The sequence below is a fragment of the Hibiscus syriacus genome, unplaced genomic scaffold, assembly GCF_006381635.1.
Source record: "Hibiscus syriacus cultivar Baekdansim isolate YM2019G1 unplaced genomic scaffold, ASM638163v2 tig00016563_pilon, whole genome shotgun sequence".
In the NCBI taxonomy this organism is placed as follows: Eukaryota; Viridiplantae; Streptophyta; class Magnoliopsida; order Malvales; family Malvaceae; genus Hibiscus; species Hibiscus syriacus.
This window is the reverse complement of record NW_024062387.1, coordinates 11,375-34,085: the sequence shown is the minus strand read 5'-3', so window position 1 is coordinate 34,085 and position 22,711 is coordinate 11,375. Positions and strand designations below refer to the sequence as shown.

At 34.0% G+C, this 22,711-nt stretch overlaps 4 protein-coding genes, 1 non-coding gene and 1 pseudogene across 9 annotated transcripts; 4 read left to right on the top strand and 2 right to left on the bottom strand.

The window, feature by feature from the left end:
• Positions 1-552: 552 nt before the first annotated feature.
• Positions 553-1,935, top strand: LOC120208379 (photosystem I assembly factor PSA3, chloroplastic-like). The gene is made up of 3 exons (XM_039207669.1): positions 553-979; positions 1,185-1,349; positions 1,500-1,935. Exons 1-3 carry the CDS (start codon positions 575-577, stop codon positions 1,821-1,823), a joined length of 894 nt encoding a protein of 297 aa, XP_039063600.1. The 5' UTR covers positions 553-574; the 3' UTR covers positions 1,824-1,935.
• Positions 1,936-2,329: 394 nt separating this feature from the next.
• LOC120208374 (protease Do-like 1, chloroplastic) lies at positions 2,330-4,899 on the top strand. The gene is made up of 8 exons (XM_039207664.1): positions 2,330-2,775; positions 2,854-2,976; positions 3,320-3,491; positions 3,839-3,876; positions 3,981-4,179; positions 4,300-4,452; positions 4,544-4,678; positions 4,763-4,899. The coding sequence occupies exons 1-8, from the start codon at positions 2,354-2,356 to the stop codon at positions 4,838-4,840; spliced, it is 1,320 nt and encodes a 439-aa protein (XP_039063595.1). The 5' UTR covers positions 2,330-2,353; the 3' UTR covers positions 4,841-4,899.
• A 1,612-nt stretch (positions 4,900-6,511) lies between these two features.
• On the top strand, positions 6,512-13,314 carry LOC120208370 (protein transport protein SEC31-like). 4 transcript variants are annotated; one of them, XM_039207658.1, is made up of 4 exons: positions 6,512-6,651; positions 10,246-10,521; positions 10,991-11,266; positions 11,985-13,314. In XM_039207658.1, exons 1-4 carry the CDS (start codon positions 6,583-6,585, stop codon positions 13,146-13,148), a joined length of 1,785 nt encoding a protein of 594 aa, XP_039063589.1. In that variant the 5' UTR covers positions 6,512-6,582; the 3' UTR covers positions 13,149-13,314. The 4 variants fall into 4 exon arrangements, with proteins under 4 accessions (XP_039063589.1, XP_039063588.1, XP_039063591.1 ...); XM_039207657.1 differs by having other exon boundaries at positions 10,988-11,266; XM_039207660.1 differs by lacking the exon at positions 6,512-6,651 and adding an exon at positions 8,255-8,372 and having other exon boundaries at positions 10,988-11,266; positions 11,985-13,313.
• Positions 6,775-6,872, bottom strand: LOC120208508. Its single transcript, XR_005524319.1, has one exon. It is a non-coding gene; the product is annotated as a small nucleolar RNA snoR1 (small nucleolar RNA).
• A 584-nt stretch (positions 13,315-13,898) lies between the features above and the next one.
• On the bottom strand, positions 13,899-16,556 carry LOC120208465 (annotated as a pseudogene).
• A 1,229-nt stretch (positions 16,557-17,785) lies between these two features.
• On the top strand, positions 17,786-22,040 carry LOC120208372 (mitogen-activated protein kinase kinase 3-like). 2 transcript variants are annotated; one of them, XM_039207661.1, is made up of 11 exons: positions 17,786-17,864; positions 18,295-18,445; positions 18,543-18,797; positions 18,915-19,133; positions 19,245-19,382; positions 19,554-19,721; positions 19,837-19,950; positions 20,234-20,341; positions 20,884-20,975; positions 21,369-21,755; positions 21,886-22,040. In XM_039207661.1, the coding sequence occupies exons 2-10, from the start codon at positions 18,344-18,346 to the stop codon at positions 21,727-21,729; spliced, it is 1,557 nt and encodes a 518-aa protein (XP_039063592.1). In that variant the 5' UTR covers positions 17,786-17,864; positions 18,295-18,343; the 3' UTR covers positions 21,730-21,755; positions 21,886-22,040. The 2 variants fall into 2 exon arrangements, with proteins under 2 accessions (XP_039063592.1, XP_039063593.1); XM_039207662.1 differs by having other exon boundaries at positions 17,802-17,880.
• Positions 22,041-22,711: the final 671 nt, after the last annotated feature.

The following is a 22,711-nucleotide window of genomic DNA, read 5'->3' as shown; positions in this document are numbered from 1 at the left end:
TTATATTTAGTGGTTGGCGTTGGTGATCATATGGCATCTCAATTTCCAGACTACTGTACTTGTTAATTAATTTATTAAGGGTTCATTTTCACTCTATAATTAATTTTATAATTTTGCGATTATAGTTATAGTTCACCCTTATTTTTATTATCTTTAAGTACAATTAAAAATATAAACATATATTAAAAAGAAAAGTGAGTTCATCTAAATTTTCAATTTTTTTAAAATCATAACTAACAATTAATTTTTATTTCATTTTAATAATTATCGTTAAAAACTTAATGTTTTTAGTACCTAAACTATACGTTTTAGTCCTTAAATTTTTAATTGTTTTCTAGATTTAACGCTAAACTTTAAACTTAGTACTAAAATAAAAAAAAAACTAAATTTTCAATATGATTTAAAAAAAATAAAAATTTAGATATTAAAATAGATTAAAACAGATAATTTTGATATTAAATACATAATTTATCCTACAACAATAACAAAGATTAATGGGTAGGATAACATATTTATAAACGTGCGGCTGAAAACACAGCATCGGCATTACAATTACAAACTCGAACAGAAATCGATGGTCATGGCAGCTGCTAAGCCATTGCCATTATCTCTTCACGCTCACAAAATCCTCTCTTCATCCAACCAAATTTCACCCTCCCTTCTTCATTTCCGTCAATGCTACTACATCAACTCAATAAGCCAACAACCACAACAAAGGCGAAAACATTCAAGCTCCTTCAATGGCGCCTACAGCTTGGTTATCAAAGCTTACATGGAGAACCCAAACTCCTTCTCCGGTTTCGCTAACAAAGTCATCGGCTCTCTCCCTATAATCGGGCTTGTCGCCAGGATTCTCAGTGATGAAGGCGGTGTTGGTGGAGATATCATCGATTTTGCCGAATTTAGAAGAAGGGTCGGCAAGAAATGTACTGTTACTGATTCCAGAGCCTTTAATGAGTTCCAGGAGAGGAGAGGCCGGGTATTTTTCTTCACTTTTTGAACTCCTTTTGCTCTAGCATCATGTTGATAACTTTGTGTTTTGGGTATTTTCTGGTGGATGTGGGTGATGGAATCATGCATTGTTTTGTTATTTTGATATTGTTGTAACTTGGTATTGGAGTTTCTTATGTTCTACCATGAAATTAATGAAGAGTTTGGGATGGGGTTTCGTTTTTTTTGTACAGGAAGGGGATCCTTTGTATGTTCTGCTATGTTGTTGGCTAGCAGCTGTCGGTGCCGGTCTTCTTAAATCCGAGGAGATATTGGAGGGGGTGGCAAGGCTTCGGATTTCGAATGATATAGAATTTGAAGAGCAGACTTTTATTGCAATGATGAATGAAGCGAGAGAGGTCAGTTCATTCTTGTTCCTATTATCCCATTTCGGTTCAAATTCATCTCATGCTTGTTTGTGTTTCTATTTTTGTGTTGTTCCTGGAGTTTTTTATGCTCATTTCAGATTCTTTCAAATGTATGTACTGTTAATGATTTACTCGCTACAGAGAAGAGCGAAGTTGAATGCTGGTGCCCCAAATCTTCCCATGGAGATTCGAGCTGAAAAGGCCCTCGATGCGATTTACGTCTGTTGCTTCGGGAGAGATCCGATCGAAGAGGAAGACGAGAGCTTGCTTAATATCATGCTAAGAGCAGTCTTCCCAACCATTGAGCAATCAACGATTCAAAAACTCATCAAGGACAAGGCAATCAAAGTAGCAGAAGGCGGTGATAATGCAGGCATCGTTCCAGAACCAAAACCATTGTCAAAGGAAGCTGTACAAATGCAAATGAAAGACCTTGAATTCCTTAAACAAAACAAGGAGACATGAAACTACTTATTTTTAACGAAGAAAGGAACCCTGTTCGTTTCTTCGAACAGCACTTGGATTGTAAGAAAATGACTCAATGATGTCGAAATCATCGAACACTTCCCTTGAGACATAGATCCTCCATGTTCAGATTGTTCCCGACAGCAGATGAATCATGGGGCTTACACTCAGCCTTCCACTTTCCCCTGTTCTCTGTTTATGCATCTTGTTGTTTCTGTAGTTTCGACAACTATGTTTTTGGACAGTATAGCTTGTTTGGTAGATGGCGTGTCTTTGTCTCGAACGTTCTCAATCCTTCTGCGCTTCTGAAACATAATTTGCCTTTTGTAATATGAAATTACAGGAAAACTATATCATCAACACAAATATTTTGATGTTTACAAAGACAAGTTGTGTTATGAACTCATGAAAGTTTACAAATTTTAAAGCACGAAAGTAAAAGTTCCAAAATTTTAAGGCTTGAAGAGAAAAAAGCTAATAACTTCAATACTCCCTAATATTGCTGTTAGTCCAAACCAATCAGCTAAAAGATGGCAGTTTGTTCGCTCCTTCCAGCACTTTCCCTCCAATCCCCATCCCTTTCCTTCCCATTTTCTCGCCCACCAAACAGAACCCCAAAGCTCCCTCGCCTCTCTCTCGCTTCCACTTCAAAGCCTTCTTCTCTCTTTCCAACCAATAAACTCTCTCTCCCTCCTCTCCACAGTCTCGGTTTCATTCAATCCAGAAACAGCAATTCTAGTAATAATTGCATCGTTTCTTCAGTTTTCGATTCCTTCTTTATTATCTGCACTTCACTCGCCCTTTCTTTCTCGCTTTTTGTAACCGATGTAGGAGCAGCCTCAGCCTTTGTGGTAACCCCTCCTCGGAAGTTACAGTCCGATGAGTTGGCTACTGTTCGTCTTTTTCAAGAGAATACTCCCTCCGTTGTTAATATCACCAATCTCGCCGCCAGGTTTATTCAAACTTGAATTTCCCCTTTCTATTTCCCGTTTCTAAAGTTTCTTATTCTGGGCAATCGGTTGTTTTCCAGGCAGGACGCTTTTACATTGGATTTGCTGGAGGTTCCACAAGGATCTGGCTCGGGTTTCGTTTGGGACGAAGGCGGCCACGTTGTCACCAATTATCATGTGATCCGTGGTGCTTCTGATCTCAAGTTGGTTCTTTTATTAATTACACTGTTAGAGCAATGAGAGAGTGCATAATATAATTTTGAGGAAATATGCAATTGATTTGGAGGTTTTGAGCTTGATTTAGTTGCTATTATGATTGCTTCTTAGTCTCCAAAGTAATCATATATAAGCGGAAGCTAGCCATGGTAATTATGTGGTCTAGGAGTTAGTATTCGATCTAGTCAAATAAAAAAATTGCGAATTAGTCAAGTTGATAATCTTATTTTATAACCCAAACTGTCGAGTAGTTTTTCTCTCCCGTTTATGAAGGATAACCTTCTTGTACTTAATATTGAAACTTCTAAAATTGGTGCTCATCACTTGCAGGGTTACTTTTGCTGATCAGTCGACTTACGATGCGAAAGTTCTTGGATTCGACCCAGACAAGGATGTTGCCCTGTTGCGTGTTGACGCGCCGAAAGACAAACTAAGACCTGTTCCCGTTGGTACCTCAGCAGATTTACTTGTTGGCCAGAAAGTTTATGCAATTGGTAACCCAGTGAGTGTACATGTTTATTTGTTGGGCAAAATGTTTATGCTAGGGTGTTAGTGTTAGATACAAGTACGTTCCCAGAACCGGAATTTCGATTTTTGGATGTTCGTTCAAGTATCATATCTCCATACCTATTTCCGGATATGCATCAGACACAGACACATAAAGAAAAGTGAAGATTCCAAGCAACATAGATGAATTTGAATACTGAAAGTGTCGCCCTCACTAGTTATGTGTTTTTTATGTGCCTGATAAAAAAGATCTAATGATCATGTGCTTTGATGTTCATTTTCTAACTCTTCGGTTGTTTCTTCTGAGTGGATTTCTGATTTTTCTTTGGCATGTTCTTGCAGTTTGGACTAGATCATACACTTACAACTGGTGTTATCAGGTACTGAAGACCAATGGTTTGTGGCCGATATGTCATATTACCTACCTTTGCTGATTTCTATATGAATTACGGTTTCGCTAATGCTTCTTTTATGTTACCTGTAGTGGACTTCGCAGAGAGATCAGTTCCGCGGCAACGGGTCGGCCGATTCAAGATGTTATACAGACAGATGCCGCGATTAATCCTGGTAATAGTGGAGGACCACTCCTCGATAGTTCGGGAAATCTTATCGGGATAAACACTGCTATATATTCAACTTCTGGTGCATCTTCTGGTGTTGGATTTTCGATTCCAGTCGACACGGTGCGTATTACACAGACCTTGTTTCATTGTATTCTGATCTGTGTGGTGAGATGCTAGAATGTATTTGTTTAATTGTCCTTCCGTTATGATTAATTCATCCAGCTATTCCTACATGTACAGGTTAGTGGCATCGTTGATCAGTTGGTGAAGTTTGGGAAAGTGACCAGACCTGTTTTAGGTATTAAATTTGCACCCGATCAATCCGTCGAGCAGTTGGGAGTAAGTGGCGGGCTCGTCTTGGACGCTCCTGCGAACGGTCCAGCCGGCAAGGCGGTATATGTTTTCTGCGTCGGATTTTCGTGTGTTATTGAAGATCGTTACACTTCAATGACGAGCTGACGGCTAAACCCTTGATATATAACAGGGTTTGCGACCTACAAAGCGCGATGCATATGGTAGACTCATTTTGGGCGATATAATAACATCCGTTAACGGAAAGAAGGTCACCAATGGCACGGACTTATACAGAATTCTTGACCAGTGCAAAGTCGGCGATAAGGTATGTCATCGAATACCGCCTGTACGGCACTCGTATTCATCGTATGTTTTTGAAGCACAAACTTTCATATCTTCACTCTCGCAGGTTACAGTCGAGGTCTTGCGCGGTGACCGTACGGAGAAGATCCCGGTAGTTCTCGAGCCACAGCCGGATGAGACGTAAAATGTCTTTTTGATATGCTGTGTATTCATTTCGTCAATGTTAGGGTTCGCAAGGACTTTTAACTCTCACGTGGTTATATGGCTTAATACTATAATAAGCATTTAAACTATGACTCAAAATATTTTAATGTCTAAAAAAAATTTAGTTAAAAAAATATTTAATATTTTCAAAGTTATATTTTTAGGTGTTCGGATATTAACTACTATTAAAAATATCTGTTAAGTAACATATATCATAATTTTTAAAATTTATTTAAAAAATTAAAATTAAAAAGAGCAACGTACTCCCTCGTTTCTCCCCCTTTTCTTTTTCCCTTTATAGTCATTGGTTAACCAGCCGTGATTGTCACAGGAATCAATCCCGATTAAATTTTTGTTGACTTTTCGTCATAATCTATCACGTCATGAAGAAATATTCAAAAGTTTGTCAAAATTTAAACTACTATCGTTTTTCTTCGTTAATTTCAATAGATTTCGATGTACATAAATCACATTGCCACCACTATTTTAATCATCGTGTTATTCTGATTAAAACTAAACTGTTTGACGATAACGGTAAAGGTCGGAGATGATTAGCGATGATTGTTAAAGGATGTTGAGATGATAAATTTTATATTTTATAATTTCAATAAAATTTTGTGATTTTTTATAAATACATTAAGTTTTTTTTAAATAATATTTTTATTATTAAAATATTAAAAATTATAATGATATACATCTAAAAGTATAAGCAAACGTTAAACATTATTTTTAATAAACAAAATCTTTAGACACTCAAAATTTTCTTTGAGACATAATTTGGGAATTTATTTTTGGGTAAATTACATGTTTAGTATTTAAAGTTCATTTTTTGTACATTTTAATACACGAAGTTTCAATTTTTTATAAAATCAACAATTAAATGTTATTTTAATTTTTATTCAACCAATAAGGTGGTAACACATGTCACCATCTTATTGAAATAAAATTAACCCCTATTGTGCATAGGAATTGAACCCACTCCTCTTGGAGAAGTGCTTGGCCACTGGACAGTCGCAAAGCAATGTAGTTGTTACTTTTTCAACAAAACCTATATCACTTTTTCACCAAAATATATTTTAGTATAAACTTTATAAAATATTAAATCATTAAAATAAACACTATTTTTAACTTCATAATCCTATTAATTAAATTAATAAAAAATTTAAATTTTTTATGATAAAAATAATTTTTTATATTTATTTAATTTTAATTTTATATTATATGATCATAAATAAATATTTAAAATTTAATTTTTAAAATATTTTACTATTGATTTTTTAAACACATATTTAGTTATTTTTATTCCAAAAAAAAGTTAAAATAATTTAATTTTTAATTAAGTAATTTGGTTTATAATGAAAAATGTTTTATATTTTTAAATAAATTAATATTTTAGTCTTCAATTAAACAATTGTATAAAATAAATATAAAATTGATGATATATGACAAATTTCATATACCAGTTTAATGGTTGAACACTAATTTTTTTGGGGGAGAAGTTCTAAAATTGAGTACTAATTTTAATTAAAATATCTTAATTTTTGGTGGTTATGGAGTATAAATTAAATATAATTTTGTAAAAATTGAAACTTCAAGTACTAAACATATCAAAAGTGAAACTTTAGGTACTAAACACACAATTTACCCCTTATTTTTTTTATATTAAGCCTAGGTATATAGAAGCTACTTATTTGTTTTGTTTTCCTATTGTACACAATATATATGCAAGACGTCTCTTTAAGCTGGACTCTTGCAAATTGTGAGAAGCCATTGCTTGAACTTCAGTCTCAGGTAACTTCATTGCAAATTAGTGTTAAAAATGCTTTTTTAGCCCCGCCTGGTCTTATCTTGGTTCAGGACCCAATACCAAAGGAAACCCAGAAAAAAAAAAAGGAAAATGAAGAGATTTGAAAAGGCTCAGAGAGTTTGCTGTCTCTGCTCAAGGAAAAACCTTCGAAAAGCTTTTCTCATACAAGAGGTGTCAGAAATAAAAAGCACTCTTCATCTTCGCCTTCTCGTCATTAATCTCTTTCATTCTCTATCGTTTGGTGAGAAAGAAAAAAGATACATAAAATTAAAATGAAACGGAAAACAGGGTTTCAAAGAAATTGCAGGAATGAAGTAGTTGGCGGCTATGGATGATTTAGGGTTACAGATTTTAGATGCGAATTGCAAAGGATTGGTGGGAGATGCATTTTATAGGTTTTAAATGGGCCTTTTGGGTTCGAATAAGCTTCTACAGTCAATTTCAAGACGAGTTAAATTGGGCCTAAAATGGTTTTTAAATTCAATTGATTAAAAATGCTTCTCGATAAATAAATTGTATTTGAATGAATAAGATTATGTTTATACTTTTTTATTTACTTTTTAAATTGTTCACATTTTATACTCAGAACTGATGCATGGAACTTTGATCCATGCAAAAATGGACATGGTCACGTTTTGATTATCCATGTCTAGAGTTTTTCAATTAATACCTCAAATATAAAAGAGAGGGAAAATCAAAATAAAAGATAAAAGAAGCATCATCGAATTGAAGACGAGGAATAACGGGTTGTGAAACCCTCATACAACGTACAAAATTTAAGATTATCATATATTATACTTTTTTTCTGAATTTTATATTAAAAAATTTATTTTCGTCTCCTGAAATTTTAAAAGATTAAGTTCATTCATTGAAATTTTATAAATTCAAATATGTCCCTAACATAAAATCATGCATTCATCCTACGTACAACCATACAGTTTGTCATAAAAAGAAATTAAACCCTACTAAAAAAATTGAAAACCATCGAGTTTGGATGCAACTGACTTGTCCAAAGACCATACCAACCTTCCTTTTGTTGGTTGGACCAACTATGCAATAAACGATGAGCAGTCGGTTCTAAAATCATCGATCACCAAATGCATAGTCTATATTTTGCTCTCACAGGTCACACGTTTGAAACTTTCATTTGTGTCGGTGAGATTCTATATCGGTTCAGATCGTTCTTATAGATATATTATAAATACTCTCGACCAATTTGTTATTTTTTAAATTTTAATAAAAAATAAAATTTATTTAAATAGTTATTTATCTTTTTTAATTTTATATATACACTCTCACATTAATAACTCGTTAAAAGTCTAACAATAATTAATTTTTATTGATTATATCTTAATTAAGTAAAAAAGTGGTTAAATATTATATTTTTTAAATTTAATAAGAAAATATATAAAAAAATTAAACGAAAGTGATAATCTTGTAATTTTATCCATTTAAATAATTAAAAATTATAATTTAACCAAACAAAAAACTATTACTACTTTATCTTAATCCTAAATAAAATAAAATAATCTGATTCAATCTCATTTCTCTTTTGGTCCTCTGTCGTGGAAAACGCTGCAAAGATACTCATAAGAAACCCAAAAAATAGCTGGAAATTTAAATCTTGTTTCTTCTCGAAGAAATAAATAAATAAATAAATAAAAGAGCGACTATCGCTTGATCTTCTTCGAACCGACGCCGTCAGGTACTTCGATTTCCATGAATGCTCTTTTCAGTTGCTCAGATCTGAATTTAATTTTTATGATTTTGGATGGCTATCTCGATCTCCAGATAAAAAGTATAGATTAGGGTTCTAACTTATAGTTTACCTCCAGTTTTAGGGTCAGTGTTTGATTGTTTATTATCTGAATATGACGTGGAAGAATTTTGTTTTCATGTTATTGAATCCAGGTCTGAGTGAATGCGAAACGTATTGTTGTTGGATTCATATTCTGTTATCGATTTTATTATTTATGTTTAAAAAAGTGATTAAAAATATAATGATAAAAGTCAATAAAAATAATAATACTAAGCATAGTATGTTGAAAATTTTACTATTGGTTTATAATGTATCATAGTAAAACTTTAAGCATTCAGATATGTTAAGGTGAAGAGATACTCCAACATGAAGCTAAAATGTAGTGATTTCATGTGGGAGTTAAAAGCTTCATGAGTCTATAAAGATGGTGATATAATTAATGAGATTATTTTGATTAAGTAAACTCAGTAGTGAAAATGGCTGTCTGAGAAGTGAGAATCAATAAAAAAAAAATTCTAAGAAGTAACAATCTCTAATAGAGAAATAGCTTTATGTATTGAACTCACATAATTAAGCAATGTTTACTTGATTTAGATTTTTCCGACATGGATACATTAAATTTTCCCTCGTTTTCCTTGTATTTGAATGGTTCTTGTAGGATCATTTCCTGTGCTTATGTTCTGATATGTATGAGACATGGTTATTCTAAGAAAAACGAAGAGCTGAAGTAACATAGATGTTAAGTCAGATAAATGAATGAGTCAATATTTATCAGGATAAATTTGACATAAGTCTGAATCAAGCTCACCTGAACATAGAATTTCATGATTTCAAAGTCTTTTTTCTTCCCTTTTGTCATTAATAAAGAATCTGCTAGAATTGAGAAACTGTAAAAGCATTCTAGAAACCGGAAAAGAGTAAGAATAACTGATTAGTCATTTTTAGCTGCTTGGTATCTAGTTCTAGCGTTTCAAGAAAAATCAAAACTTAAACTGAACATGTTTCTGAACTTTTAACTGCCTGAGAAGTGGTTCTCTTGATCCAAGTAGAAGCAGAACAGTTAGATTTTGCCAAATTGTTCAACCATGAGAGAGATGGTTCTAATTATTTTTTGATAAGATAGATGGTTCTAATTATCAAAGCAAAAACAGGATTGAAACTGAATATTTTGCTCGACTGATTTGCTCTCTGACAAGAAGGGTCTAGTATTTACCTGCTTATATGGAACTAAAGGAATCTCTTTAATGAACTGACTTTTCCATCTTTCATGTACTAGCAATTGTTTAAGAATTGTTTTCTTTGTAGTTTGTTGTTTCATTTAGAGGTGATTTTTATACATTGATATATGGATTTTTCAACTTCACATGCCTTCTTTTACTTCTATTTTTTTAATACATGCTTTGTACACCCTTTGACTTTTTGGTTGGTAATAGAACAACATCTAAATATTTTTACCGATAATCTTTATTAGCTTAGAGCCTCAAGGCTCATCTTAGAGATATATGGGTTTGTTTGGGGTTTGCTCCTTTAATGGACTTTTTTGAATTATATTTAATTAAGCCTATTTTCTATGCAATTTTGAAGGAGTTCTAAATTTCCATTTACGGGATTAAGAAACATATTCTTTTCTTAATTATAAGATTTTTTAAGTATTTCTTATTCTACTTTACGAAATATGTCAGTTTGTTAAATTTACTGGTGAAATTTGATTGTGTATCAGAGATCATTCTATTTAAATGGTATAAAAATGTGTAGTCTAGTCATTGAAAAAGATTAACAAACCAAATAACTGAAGTTCTCATTGATGAATACATTGCAGTTCATGGACAAGCAAATAATGGACTTAACATATTCTTCCTCTTCACCTCCCCAAAATTCCAGCAAAGAATACATCGATCTGATTAATTACCAACAAAACGAAGATACTCACAATCAAGACTCTGGGTTTAGTGCTGGTAATGACTGGATTAATAACAGGGAAGATATTGTCCCTATCTATGATTTCCAACCGATCCGACATGTTTCAACTAGCCCTGATGTCCCTGGAGTTATTAATAAGCCCTGGTCCTGGAGTTATATTGATTCTAAAATTAAGGTAAATCTTCAACCTCCAATTCTTTTTGGTTTTTTGGTGATAAGTAGTGGATAATACTTTATGTTCTAGATATTTATATTTTATTGAATTGATTCAATTAAAGTTACTTGGATTTTTTTAATAATTTTGGGAGTTTATTTTGTGAAAAGTAGTTTGATTAATAAACTTATGGATATGTTGTTAATCTTTTGAAAGTTAAACATACTACGTTTTACTTGGATTTGAAATATTTTTCCGGGTTTATTCAATGAAATGTTGTTTGAATAATAATCTTGTGGATCTGGAGTTAATATTTATATAGTTAACCTCACTACTTATGTGGGTTTTTTGAGATTACTTTTTCTCTTTATAGTTAGATTAGTAAACTTTTATTAGTATCAACTTGATTTCTTAGTAGTTACTAGATTCAATTGGGTTTCTTCAGCTGCATTACTGTTTACTTTTTCATTTTCCTCTCTGTGGACAGAAGTATGGTTCTCTGGACTCACTTGAACCTGTAAAAGAAATTCAAGAAAAGGACCAAAAATCTGTTGACACATCATTAGTCGCTGCAATTGACCAAACCATGAAGAAACATACTGATAATTTGATGCTCATGTTAGAAGGTGTCGGTGCCCGACTTACACAGCTGGAGAGTAGAACCAGTAACCTTGAGGCTTCTGTGGATGATTTAAAGGTGTCTATAGGAAACAATCACGTAAACAATGATTGGAAAAGGAGACAGCTAGAGAATATTTTAAAAGAGGTATGGTATTTTCTAAAATATATTCTCCCTTGATATTTGGTTCTGTTTTGGTTGCCATTGGTATTTAAAGGAAGAATTAGATGTTTCTGTGTCTTGTTAGCTCAAGTCTCACAGCTTTAATTGATGATTTTAAGAGCTTCAGAAGTAAATCTATATTGTGTATCTTGTTGGCTCAAGTAGCTGTGATTGACTTATAGCAGTCAAATTAGTAAACTGCGTTGGAAGACATGAAAATAAACAATATGAGTTATCACACCATCTAGGCACTGCTTTTGTCTTTTATTATATTCTCAGTCTCTCTAAATTGAAACCTTTATTGACTTCATTTCTCGTATGTCTTCATCCATTAGTGAAGTGAAGAAATCATATATGCTTTCCAAAACCAAGATTGATTTCTTGCTCGCCTTTTCCAAATCCTAGGGGCATGTTATTCAGCTGCAAAGATCTTCTAGTGACTAGCAATTCCTTATTAGAATGGAAATCTGGCTGTGTTTTTTCATGGCACTTACGAAACTTGCAAGGAGGAGTAATTTTCTAGCCACATGTAAAAAACCAAGTTACTTGCAAGAAATATTTGTTTATGTGGGATTGTTAAGGGAGAGAATTTTGTCGTCTTTATTGGGATTTTTTGTATGCTTCTAATGCTAGCTGATGCATGTTCTTGTACTTGATCACGGTGTTGTGTGATTATTTTATGTTTTTTGTCAACCATGTGCAGGTGCAAACAGAGGTGCATGTTGTAAAAGAAAAGCAAGGGAGTTTGGAAGCTCTTTTACAGCTTCCAAAGCTACAGGTGACCGAGAGAGACCAGCCATCAGAAACTCATAGCAATGCTCATATGGATTCCATGCAACAAGCTGCATCTGCTCCTTTTCAGTCTCACCAACAGCTTCCTCCGGCTGCCGCTTTTCCTCAATCACTTTCATCTGCTCCACCCCCTCCACCTCCTACTGTTCCTCCTCCAGTTGTTTCCCAGCAAAATCTGCCACATCCAGTCCAGCATCCGGACCAATTCCCTCAGAACCAAGTTCCTCCTGTCCCTCAACTAGATGCTTACTATCCACCACCCGGCCAATCTCAGGATACTCCAAATCAGCAATTCTCAATGCCTCCTACTCAGCAAGTTCCTTCTGTTCCTCAGCGAGATGCTTACTACCCACCGCCAGGCCAAACTCAAGAGACTCCTAATCAACAATTCCCAATGCCTCCGGCTCAGCAGCCACAGCCCTCTCCTGCAACACAGCCTCATCAGCCATATCAACCAGCCCCTCCACCTCTGTACTCCCAACCACCACAGCCCCTTGAAGTCCAACCTCCCATAGGCCACCATCCTGAAGAGACATCTTATGTTCCTTCTCAGACTTATCCACAAAACCTACGCCAGCCTCTCTCTCAACCACCCAGTGGCCCTCTGTCCTCGCAACAGTATTTTGGGACTCCACCTCAAATGCATGAACCACCATCCAGAAGGCCTGATACCGGGTTTTCTACTGGATATATCCCACAATCTGGACCAAGTGAACCATATGGTTATGGTGGATCGTCTCCGCAATACAGCAGTAACTCCCCAATGAAAATGCAGCAGCTCCCATCGTCTACCGGAAGTGGCTACCCACAGCTTCCGACAGCTAGGATACTACCACATGCATTGCCCACTGCATCCGGGGTTGGTGGCGGACCGGCTCCATCTGGACCTGGAAACAGGGTTCCCATTGATGACGTTGTCGACAAAGTAATCAGCATGGGATTTCCCAGGGACTATGTTAGAGCAACCGTCAGAAAATTAACAGAGAACGGGCAGTCGGTCGACCTCAATGTGGTGTTGGATAAGCTAATGAATGATAGTGATATAGAACCACCGAGAGGTTGGTTCGGGAGGTAAACCTGATATACAGCCCCGACTCTTGCTTGCTTTCAGGTTTCTCAATTTCTCCCTCTTTTTACTCTTTTCTTTCTTGTTCGGCTGTGGAGTTCCTTTCCTTTCTCTTTTTCACATTTGTGTATACTTGCAATAATTTGGCTTTTCATTTTGTTAACATCCCCCCCCCCCACCTCCCCCAAACACCCCAACATATCTGATTCTTGGGAATTCTTTTATCTAAGTTGAGTTGGCTCAAAATTATTATTGATGCATAGAAATATTTTAATTATTAAATGTGACTTCTAATTATTTTATTTTGAAGGTTGTATACAATTTTGAAAAGATAGAAGTTCTATTACAATAATACTTTTTAATATTTAAAAATAAATATTTTAATCCTTTGTTAAATGAGTTGGTACTCGAATAATTTGTGACATCTATTCAATAAAGGATCTAAATGTATAGAGAGATCAAAATTTGTTACAAAATAAGGGCATGAATAACGACTTGGTAAATCTAAATCATTTATGAGAAAAAAAAGGTGTTAAATGAATAATTTTTAAAAAATAAAAATAAAATGGCAGCCAAATGTAAATATTCCTTTATTGAGTTCATATTCTATTCCATTTCACCTCTCACACCTTTCAAATTTACCAATTTCTCAAAATACATAGATATCAAAATTTATAAACTCTAATGAATACATGAATTGTTTATTTATTTATTTTTGAATAAGAAGATAATGTACAAAATATATAAGCAACCGGCCGATTACTGCAGTTGAGAGCCAAGCAACTTATGATTATCCAATCTCTTAGCTCTCAGTAGACGGATTATTACATACTTGCATGTCAAACTATTCGGTACATATCCTAGTTTCATCATTCCATCCTGAAGCACCATTAACTTATCCATATCGCCACTCTGTGTATGTTCTCACAAGAAAATTATAGCTTTCGTTATCGAAAATCTGGAATTCTCTGGCAAAGAAGCTCAATAGAAACTCCGCTTTATCGATACCCGATTGCTTGCAATAGCATTGTATTAGTGCCCTGCATATTTGCGGATCGGGAAGGACATCAGATTCAAGCATTTCTTCCATCAAGGATTCTGCTTCTCGAACTTGACCTATTCTACATGATGAGCGTATAAGAGCTTTATATGCAACCGGATCGACCTTTATTCTCTTGCATACCATATCGGCTTTCAGGAGCAATGCATCAATCACATTGTTGTATCTGCAGAATGAATGGATTGTTGCATCTGCAGAGTGATTGTTGCATCTGCAGAGTGAATGGATCAATTCGTTATAGATATTCGGTTTAGGTAAATAACCCTCTTGAGAGATTCTTTCCAGGAGAATCTTTGCGGCGAATGGTCGATCCTCATGGCATAAAGAAACCATCAAAAAGTCATAAATATCTGAAGAGACGGAAACCCTGAATCTCCTTAGCTCTACAACCAAATTCAAAGCTGAATCCAAGCTTCCTTGTTTTGCATATCCTTCCACAAGAACTCGACAAGTAAAACTATCCGGGGAAATCCTGATCCCTATCATCCCATGCATCAAATACTTCGACTCTTGCATCCTCCCCTCCTTGCAATATCCAGAAATAAGAGTATTATACGACACAATGTCTGGTTCAATTCCTTGATGAACCATACTATGGAATAACTGATGCGCATCTCTCACCCTCCTTTCTTTACAAATACAGCTCATCAACACGGTATACGAAACCAAATCCGGCATCACACCTCTCCTATACATAATCCGATACAAATAGAATGCATCGTCGAGTCTCCTTTTCCTACAATAGCTACTAATCAGCGTATTATAGGTTACCAGATCAGGATCAAACCCTTCTTCCGTCCTCTCCAAGAACTCATTAACCTTATCAGCATTTCCATCTTTGCAGAGAACATTAGTCAATATATTAAAAGTGTACGTATTCGGACGAATCCCGACTCTTCCCATCTCTTCATACACTAGCCAACACTGATCAATAAAATTCAACCTCAACAATCCATTCAAGAGACAATTACAAGTAATCACAGAGGGCAAATGGCCAACTTCCAATACCTTCCTAAAGGTCTTAATCCCTTCTTTAATCATACCCTTTCTCACACAACCCTTAACAAGCAAATCGAAAACAACAGGATCAAAGTTACAACCTTTGCTACAAAGCACCAAACTTTCAAAAACATCTTCACAATTTGAACAATCCTAAACAAAATCAATCAGCTCACACAACAATTCCATTGCCAAAGGGAAGTTCTTAGACCAAGCCAATATATGAACAATGTAACAATAGTTATGTTAAGAAGGTTTAATACCCAAATCATTTTTAACCCAGTTGAAGAAAGTTGAAGCTGAGAAAGAATCAGACTGGAATCTCAATAACACCCTCGTGATTTCATGACAACCCAAATGAGGAATGAGGGGTTCTATGTCATTTTTGAGAAGGGTTAATTGAGAATTGTTTTATTTGAGAGAGGGTGAGATGAGGTCTACTATTTGTTGATAAAGAAGATTGAATCCCAGAAAAGTATGAAAGCTGATAAAAATGCACACATGACGTGTTTGAGAATCAAAATGGTTGCATCCCTATAAGTTAATTATAATTAATACTAATACATGATTAAGAATCTCTTTACTTTATAGTATAAGCTGCACGCACACACATATATATATATATATATATATATATATATATACATAGTCGGTGGGTTTAGGTTTGGCAATGGTGGGTTGAGGTTACGTATAAACTATAGAAGGTTGATGGCTTCACTGAATATGAAATCACGAGCCTTACAAAATTATTGCTAAATAATATGGCATAACTTCATGCATGAGGATCAATTTGCCAATATATAAATTTATTAGGTATTCATTAGATTTTTTTGATGAGAGATTTGCAGTAGTTAAGTAAAATTTCAACGAGAATACTAATATGCCCCTCATCTTGAACGGGGATTATCCTTTATCGTTTAAAAATGATATATAGAGATGAATATTTAACTCAAATTCGACATATTTTGGTTCGAACTATTTGATAGATCTGGATTTTAAAAGAAAATTCAGTTTCGGGTAAGTAGCATCAAAACTTTTTAGGGATAAAAGATCAGGTTGAGTCATATTAAGTTCGGATTTGGAGTGAAAAATATTCGATCCAATCCAAAAATAATAATATAATTTAACTTTACATATTTAGTTATAATTGCTATAGTACCTCTCTCTAGTTTTTTTAATTAGTTTGTATTTTACCAAATAAAAATAATATTAATATATATATTTGTATCACGTCAAATGCAAGTTTTTATCCTAAACACTAGGTCCAAGTGGATCTGAGCTTCCACAGATGGAGAAATGTTAAACTATGATCGGATTTGGATTTACCAGAAACCTGAACCAACCGGATTTATGAACATCCTATCAATATATATAATCAACAAGTATATGCAAGGTTAAGGTAATTATATTATGGAGATTAACAAGGAGGCTCAAATATGAACTAACTTATTTCAGTGGTCAAAAGAATTGTTGTTGTTCCTAGAGGTTACATGTTCGAACACTAACGACTACAGCAGGATGATTGAGCATTCGTTGCCAAATGATTGAACAGATGCATCAAATGTTTCATATATATATATATATATATAAAGTTTAAGAAAGATTCGAAATTATCATATAAGTAGAGAGAAGAAGCTTGAAAATGCGTCTTGCTTAACTTTCTTTTATAATTTTTTTTTATTAATGTGGGTGAGTACAGACAATATATGTTCAAATATAACTTTCAACTATTTAACAATGAACGCGCATATATTGACATTAATACTGTAAATAACAACTAATATCGTTAAATGATGGAATTGATGTAATTAAATGAGTTCGAGGACAAAATTGATACAATTAATAGGTATAAGAAAAATTATTGATTTGAGTTTATCACACGGGTAAAATAACCTCTTAAACTTAAATAAAATAAATTACTATTTTTTTATTAATTAAGTAGAAATTGTTCAAAAAAACTCTCAATTATTTGATAATAAACGATTAAATATTTTGTAAACTTTATGCTCAAACCTGAGACATTTCATCCTTAACTACTAGAATTAATTGGTTCATACAAATATAATAACACTAACTCAAGTAAAAAAAAGATTAAAATATTTTTTAATAATAACAATAATTAATAATGTTATTATAAAAATATTTTTATATTTCATATTTTATAATATTCAAATAAAATAAAAATTATAAAATTTTATATAAATCAATTATTATTTTATTTATAATTATTGTCTCTGTAATATTTTATCAAGAACATATATTTCAAAATTGTTTGATTTTATCTGATATTAATTAATTAAATGACATTAATTCAATTAAAAAAGTTTAAAATTTTCAAAATATAAATTTAATAGATTATAACAACAATTAAAAAATTTCTACTAATAAATAATAATTATTTTTTAATACATTTTATTGATTTTGAAAAATTATTTTTACACTTGTAGTATAAAATATTGATGTGAGAATATTCGGCATTTATGATTTAGGTGTTTTGAGCTTTGCGAATGGTGGGCTTGATCTGTCTCCAGAAATCTAAGATCATTGGGCCGAGATTCAGCACGATAATCGAGATTTGGGTCTTTTTCTGTAGTTAGTCAAAAGATGAGAACCGCAGAGAAGATAACTGCATCGAACTCAACTCGATTGTGCGTCTGATTGGGAAGATAGACACTACAACAAGTAACTACCTGATGAGAATTATTTACTTTTCTGATTTGTAATTGTTTGAATTTGAATTTCCGATGTTATTATTATAGAAATTTCCAAATTTGTTATAATTTATTCCCTTTTTTTATTCAATATCAAGTGTTTAGAAGAAAGTTTACTGTGTGTATGTTTTTTTCCTCTTCTGATTTCATGTGAAATTGATTTGGAAAATTGTCACATTTGATGGATCATGAGGTGGAAGTTACAGAAGAATTATCCTTTATTTTTGTTAGATTAGTGAATCAAGGTTGGTTACCTTGAAATTCCTTGTGAATTTCCAGCAAAATGTGTTCAATTGTTTTATTTTTTGATATAGAATTGTTCGTTTGCTAAGACATGTTATTACACGTTTTTATAAGAAATTAAATTGGTTCTGTATTTGAACAGTGTGAGAATGAATGCATCATTGTCGAGTTTATTGTCATAGTGAATTATAATGTCGGGATTAGAAGAGTTAAAGAAGAAGCTAGCCCCATTATTCGATGCCGAGAAGGGCTTCTCGTCTGGATCTACACTTGATCCTTATGATTCGTACATGGTAAACATCGCCATTGATGAGCTGAATGTGATTATGAAGCTAGTTTTTATCCTTCGATTCTTACATAAATGATTTTTTTTGTGGGAATTGTTTGAAGCTTTCTGATGGTGGAACTGTCAACTTATTGAGTAGATCATATGGAGTGTATAACATTAATGAGCTTGGTTTGCAAAAATGCACATCTTCACCCGTGGACGATACAGAACAAGGTGAAAAGACTTATCGGTGTGCGTCTCATGAGATGAGGATATTCGGGGCGATAGGTAGTGGTGCAAGCAGTGTTGTTCAAAGAGCTATGCATATTCCCTCTCATAGAATTCTTGCGTTGAAGAAAATTAATATATTTGAGAAGGTAATTTTGCTGCAAAGATGTACTTATTTGTTGCTTAAAATCCAGCTAGATTTATTACGATAGTGAAGAGCATGGTTATAGATTTGGCTTACATCGACATTGATTTTTGCTTATTAGGAGAAAAGACAGCAGCTTTTGACAGAAATACGAACGCTTTGCGAAGCACCTTGTTCTGAGGGCCTTGTGGAATTCCATGGAGCTTTCTATTCCCCCGACTCGGGGCAAATAAGCATAGCTTTGGAGTACATGGATGGAGGGTCACTGGCAGATATCTTGAGATTGAGGAAAAGTTTGCCAGAACCAGTCCTTTCATCTATGTTTCAGAAGCTCCTGCAGGTAATAATTATCTCATATTGTTTCTGTTTTGGTTTTCCAAATGAAAAAGGTTGTGACTGGCCTATATATGCTGCATGTTTTTAAGTTGAAACCACATCTTGTATCATCTAGGGATTGAACTACTTGCATGGAGTCAGGCATTTGGTTCACAGAGACATCAAGCCTGCAAATTTGCTTGTAAATCTTAAGGGGGAGCCCAAAATAACGGATTTCGGCATAAGTGCTGGCCTAGATAATTCAATGGCAATGGTTAGTCGTTAGATGTTAATCAATTTTTGCTTCCTTTTTTCTTTTGCTCTCATTAGCTTTGGTTATATTAGTTTATCATAGAGTTATTTTCACCGATGTTTATCTTGAAGATGATAGTAAGTTATTAAATCTATTATAAACGTCTAACAACTGATTCGGACTTGTTATTAGTGTGCTACCTTTGTTGGAACTGTTACATACATGTCACCAGAGCGAATTCGAAATGAGAGCTATTCTTATCCTGCTGATATATGGAGCCTTGGTCTTGCTCTCTTTGAGTGCGGCACTGGAGAATTTCCATATACAGCCAATGAAGGACCTGTTAATCTCATGTTGCAGGTGATATACCATTTCCTTTAATACAAATCTTTCAACATTGAATGTTGCCTGAAACTTTACATATTATTTCTTAGTTCATTTATTCTGACATTAATGTTTCTGAATTCCATGGAAGATCTTGGACGATCCATCCCCATCACCACCGAAAGACAAATTTTCACTGGAGTTCTGTTCATTTATTGATGCTTGCCTGCAGAAGGATGCAGATGCCAGACCAACAGCAGAGCAGGTAACTTGTACTCCTCAGTAAATATATGACCTATGTTACCTAGACTCATTTGTGAGTTTAAGACATGGGCATGTATCTGACTTGGATATGTTAATTTTTCTTCTAAGATTTATTTGTATTTGGAGAGTCTTTGAAGGATCATATCCCATAACTATGTCTGGATATGTGTTGGATACAGGTGTTGGACACTGGTACTTCTGAAGATAAAATAATTAAGAGTTAGAACAACAGAGTATGGCAGTTCAAACTTAGAATATGCTAAACTGATTTTTTCTGATTGTAGCTTCTTTCCCACCCGTTTATCAAAAAGCATGAGCATGCTAGAGTTGACTTAGCAGCATTTGTTCGGAGCGTTTTTGATCCAACACAGAGACTGAAAGATTTGGCTGATGTGAGTATATTTACTACTATTTAATTGTTTTGCATTACATTCGAACAGTTATGTTTGAGCTAGAGTGCATCTTTCTTTTCATTTTTCCATTGTCACATAGGACGTAGGAATGAAATTTAAGATATTCTTTTAAACTTCAAATATAGTCCAATTTTTTAAACCCTCTTTCTGATTAGATGGTCAAAGTTAGAAAATCAATGATTATTTTTAGTGGTTAGTATATTGATATCTGTTAAAACAGTTTTCTGTTGCTAATAGTCGAAAGGCCTGCCACCAAGAATAGAAAATTAGGTGTATTTGATCTTGCCTGATTTATCTATTAGTTTGTTTCGATCCGAGTACTTTCACTGAAAAATATTGAATTTTTTTTCCCACTAAACTTTGGAGGAAGATAGAACAGATGGTCTGGTTGTACTATGATTAGGTGTTTAAGTCGAATAATTTCGATTTAATGTAGAAAAGTTAACGGAACTTGAATTCACATATTATTATCTTATCTTTTTATTTATGTTTAATACTAACAGTAATATTTGCATGATCAGATGTTGACATTACACTATTACTTACTATTTGATGGACCGGATGAAAACTGGCAGCATGCAAGGACCCTGTACAATGAAGATTCAACTTTTAGGTAACAAACTATCAAGTGTGTCTTCCTATCATTCTTTTCGTGGTACATCAGTAGAAAAATCCCCCGGGCCTGGCTTTGCATATGTCTTGCTTTTTTAGTTCTCGTCAGGCTTCAACTACATTATGATGTAAGATAATTAACATTTATTCTCCCAACCAATGTATTACTATGGTGATAAATACACCATTAGAGTAAGCATGATCAGAAACATTTTTGCAGAAGCTAATTAAGATGTTTAGGATACCATTTAAAGCTTTATAGTTGAATGTCCATATGGCAAAAGTATTATAGTTATGAAATATTTTTGAATTTGGTTAAACTTATGTGGATAGCACATTGTGCAGTTTTGGTTCATGTCTATTAAGAGGAATATGTACTTTTTTTTATTTTCAGTTTCTCGGGGAAGCAATTTGTTGGTCCAAATGATATCCATGCGATGTTGTCCAGTATCCGGAGCACATTAGCTGGTGACTGGCCCCCTGAAAAGCTTGTACATGTTGTAGAAAAACTTCAATGTCGTGCTCATGGTCAAGATGGAGTAGCAATCCGTGTCTCTGGATCCTTCATCACCGGAAATCAGTTTCTAATCTGCGGGGATGGCTTACAAGTAGAGGGCATGCCTAACTTTAAAGATCTTTCTATTGATATTCCTAGTAAGCGAATGGGTACATTTCAGGAACAATTCATAATGGAACCAGGAAATCTCATCGGTTGCTACGTTATAGCTAAACAAGAACTTTACATTCTTCAATAGGCAAACCACAAGCGCCCTCCTCCGAGGTTAGTAGCTCTTGACATGTTCACAAAGTTGATGCTAACATCCGATTTCTTCTTGCCATCGGATTGGTTATCACAGTGGTGTAAAGAGAATTTCCTCATTATTTAGATAAATTATTGTTTCTTATTACAGCTCCTATTACTTCTTCAATTCCCTCCTTCCATTGTTGACCATGGATTGCATGTTGGTATTATGCAGATTGGAGTAAACCGCACGTTCTGCTTTTGTAACATATAAGATACAACTATTGCCATGGTCATTGGTGTAATTTGCTGAACTTATCAATACACAGATGTGTAGACTGACTGATAATGAGTCCAAGATTTGTTATATATTTGAAGAATTATTCTATATTTATACTCGATTTCCATAACTAACCAATTGGCATGAGCATTCGGCTCTAGTTCAATTGCCATTCTTCTTGAAATGTACATTTGGTGCAATGCTACCAGGTTGCTTTTCTGAACCATTGGTTCTTCGTTCTCATTCATCAATAGTTTTCTACTTTCTGCAGTTGGCGTTGCCATTACTGTTTGTTGGACGGAAGATGATCTTGTGTTCGAGCAATATCCGGGTTCAATGCTCCATAACCGAACCTAAAAAATTATGTGGAGAACGATTCAATCGTTCAAATCAACAGCAAAGGAAAACACTCGCAATTCTGGTTGGAATCAAGAAGCATAAAAAAATCGAAACGATACCTTAATCTTAATGCACATGTTACTCAAACTCGAATGTAAATATCGAATACAAACATATTTAAAATGGGCACATGCGCCTGTAAAATATGAAGAAAGGAAAGATAAAACATCTAAAACTGGCATTCTTCCAGCAATATGCAAACCACAAGAAAATGAAGGTATGCATTACTGGAATTAGGGTGTGGAATATGTATGTGACTATCAATTCATGGATATACTAATTGTTCTTTGAAATTTGCCTTATATTACAAGTTGCC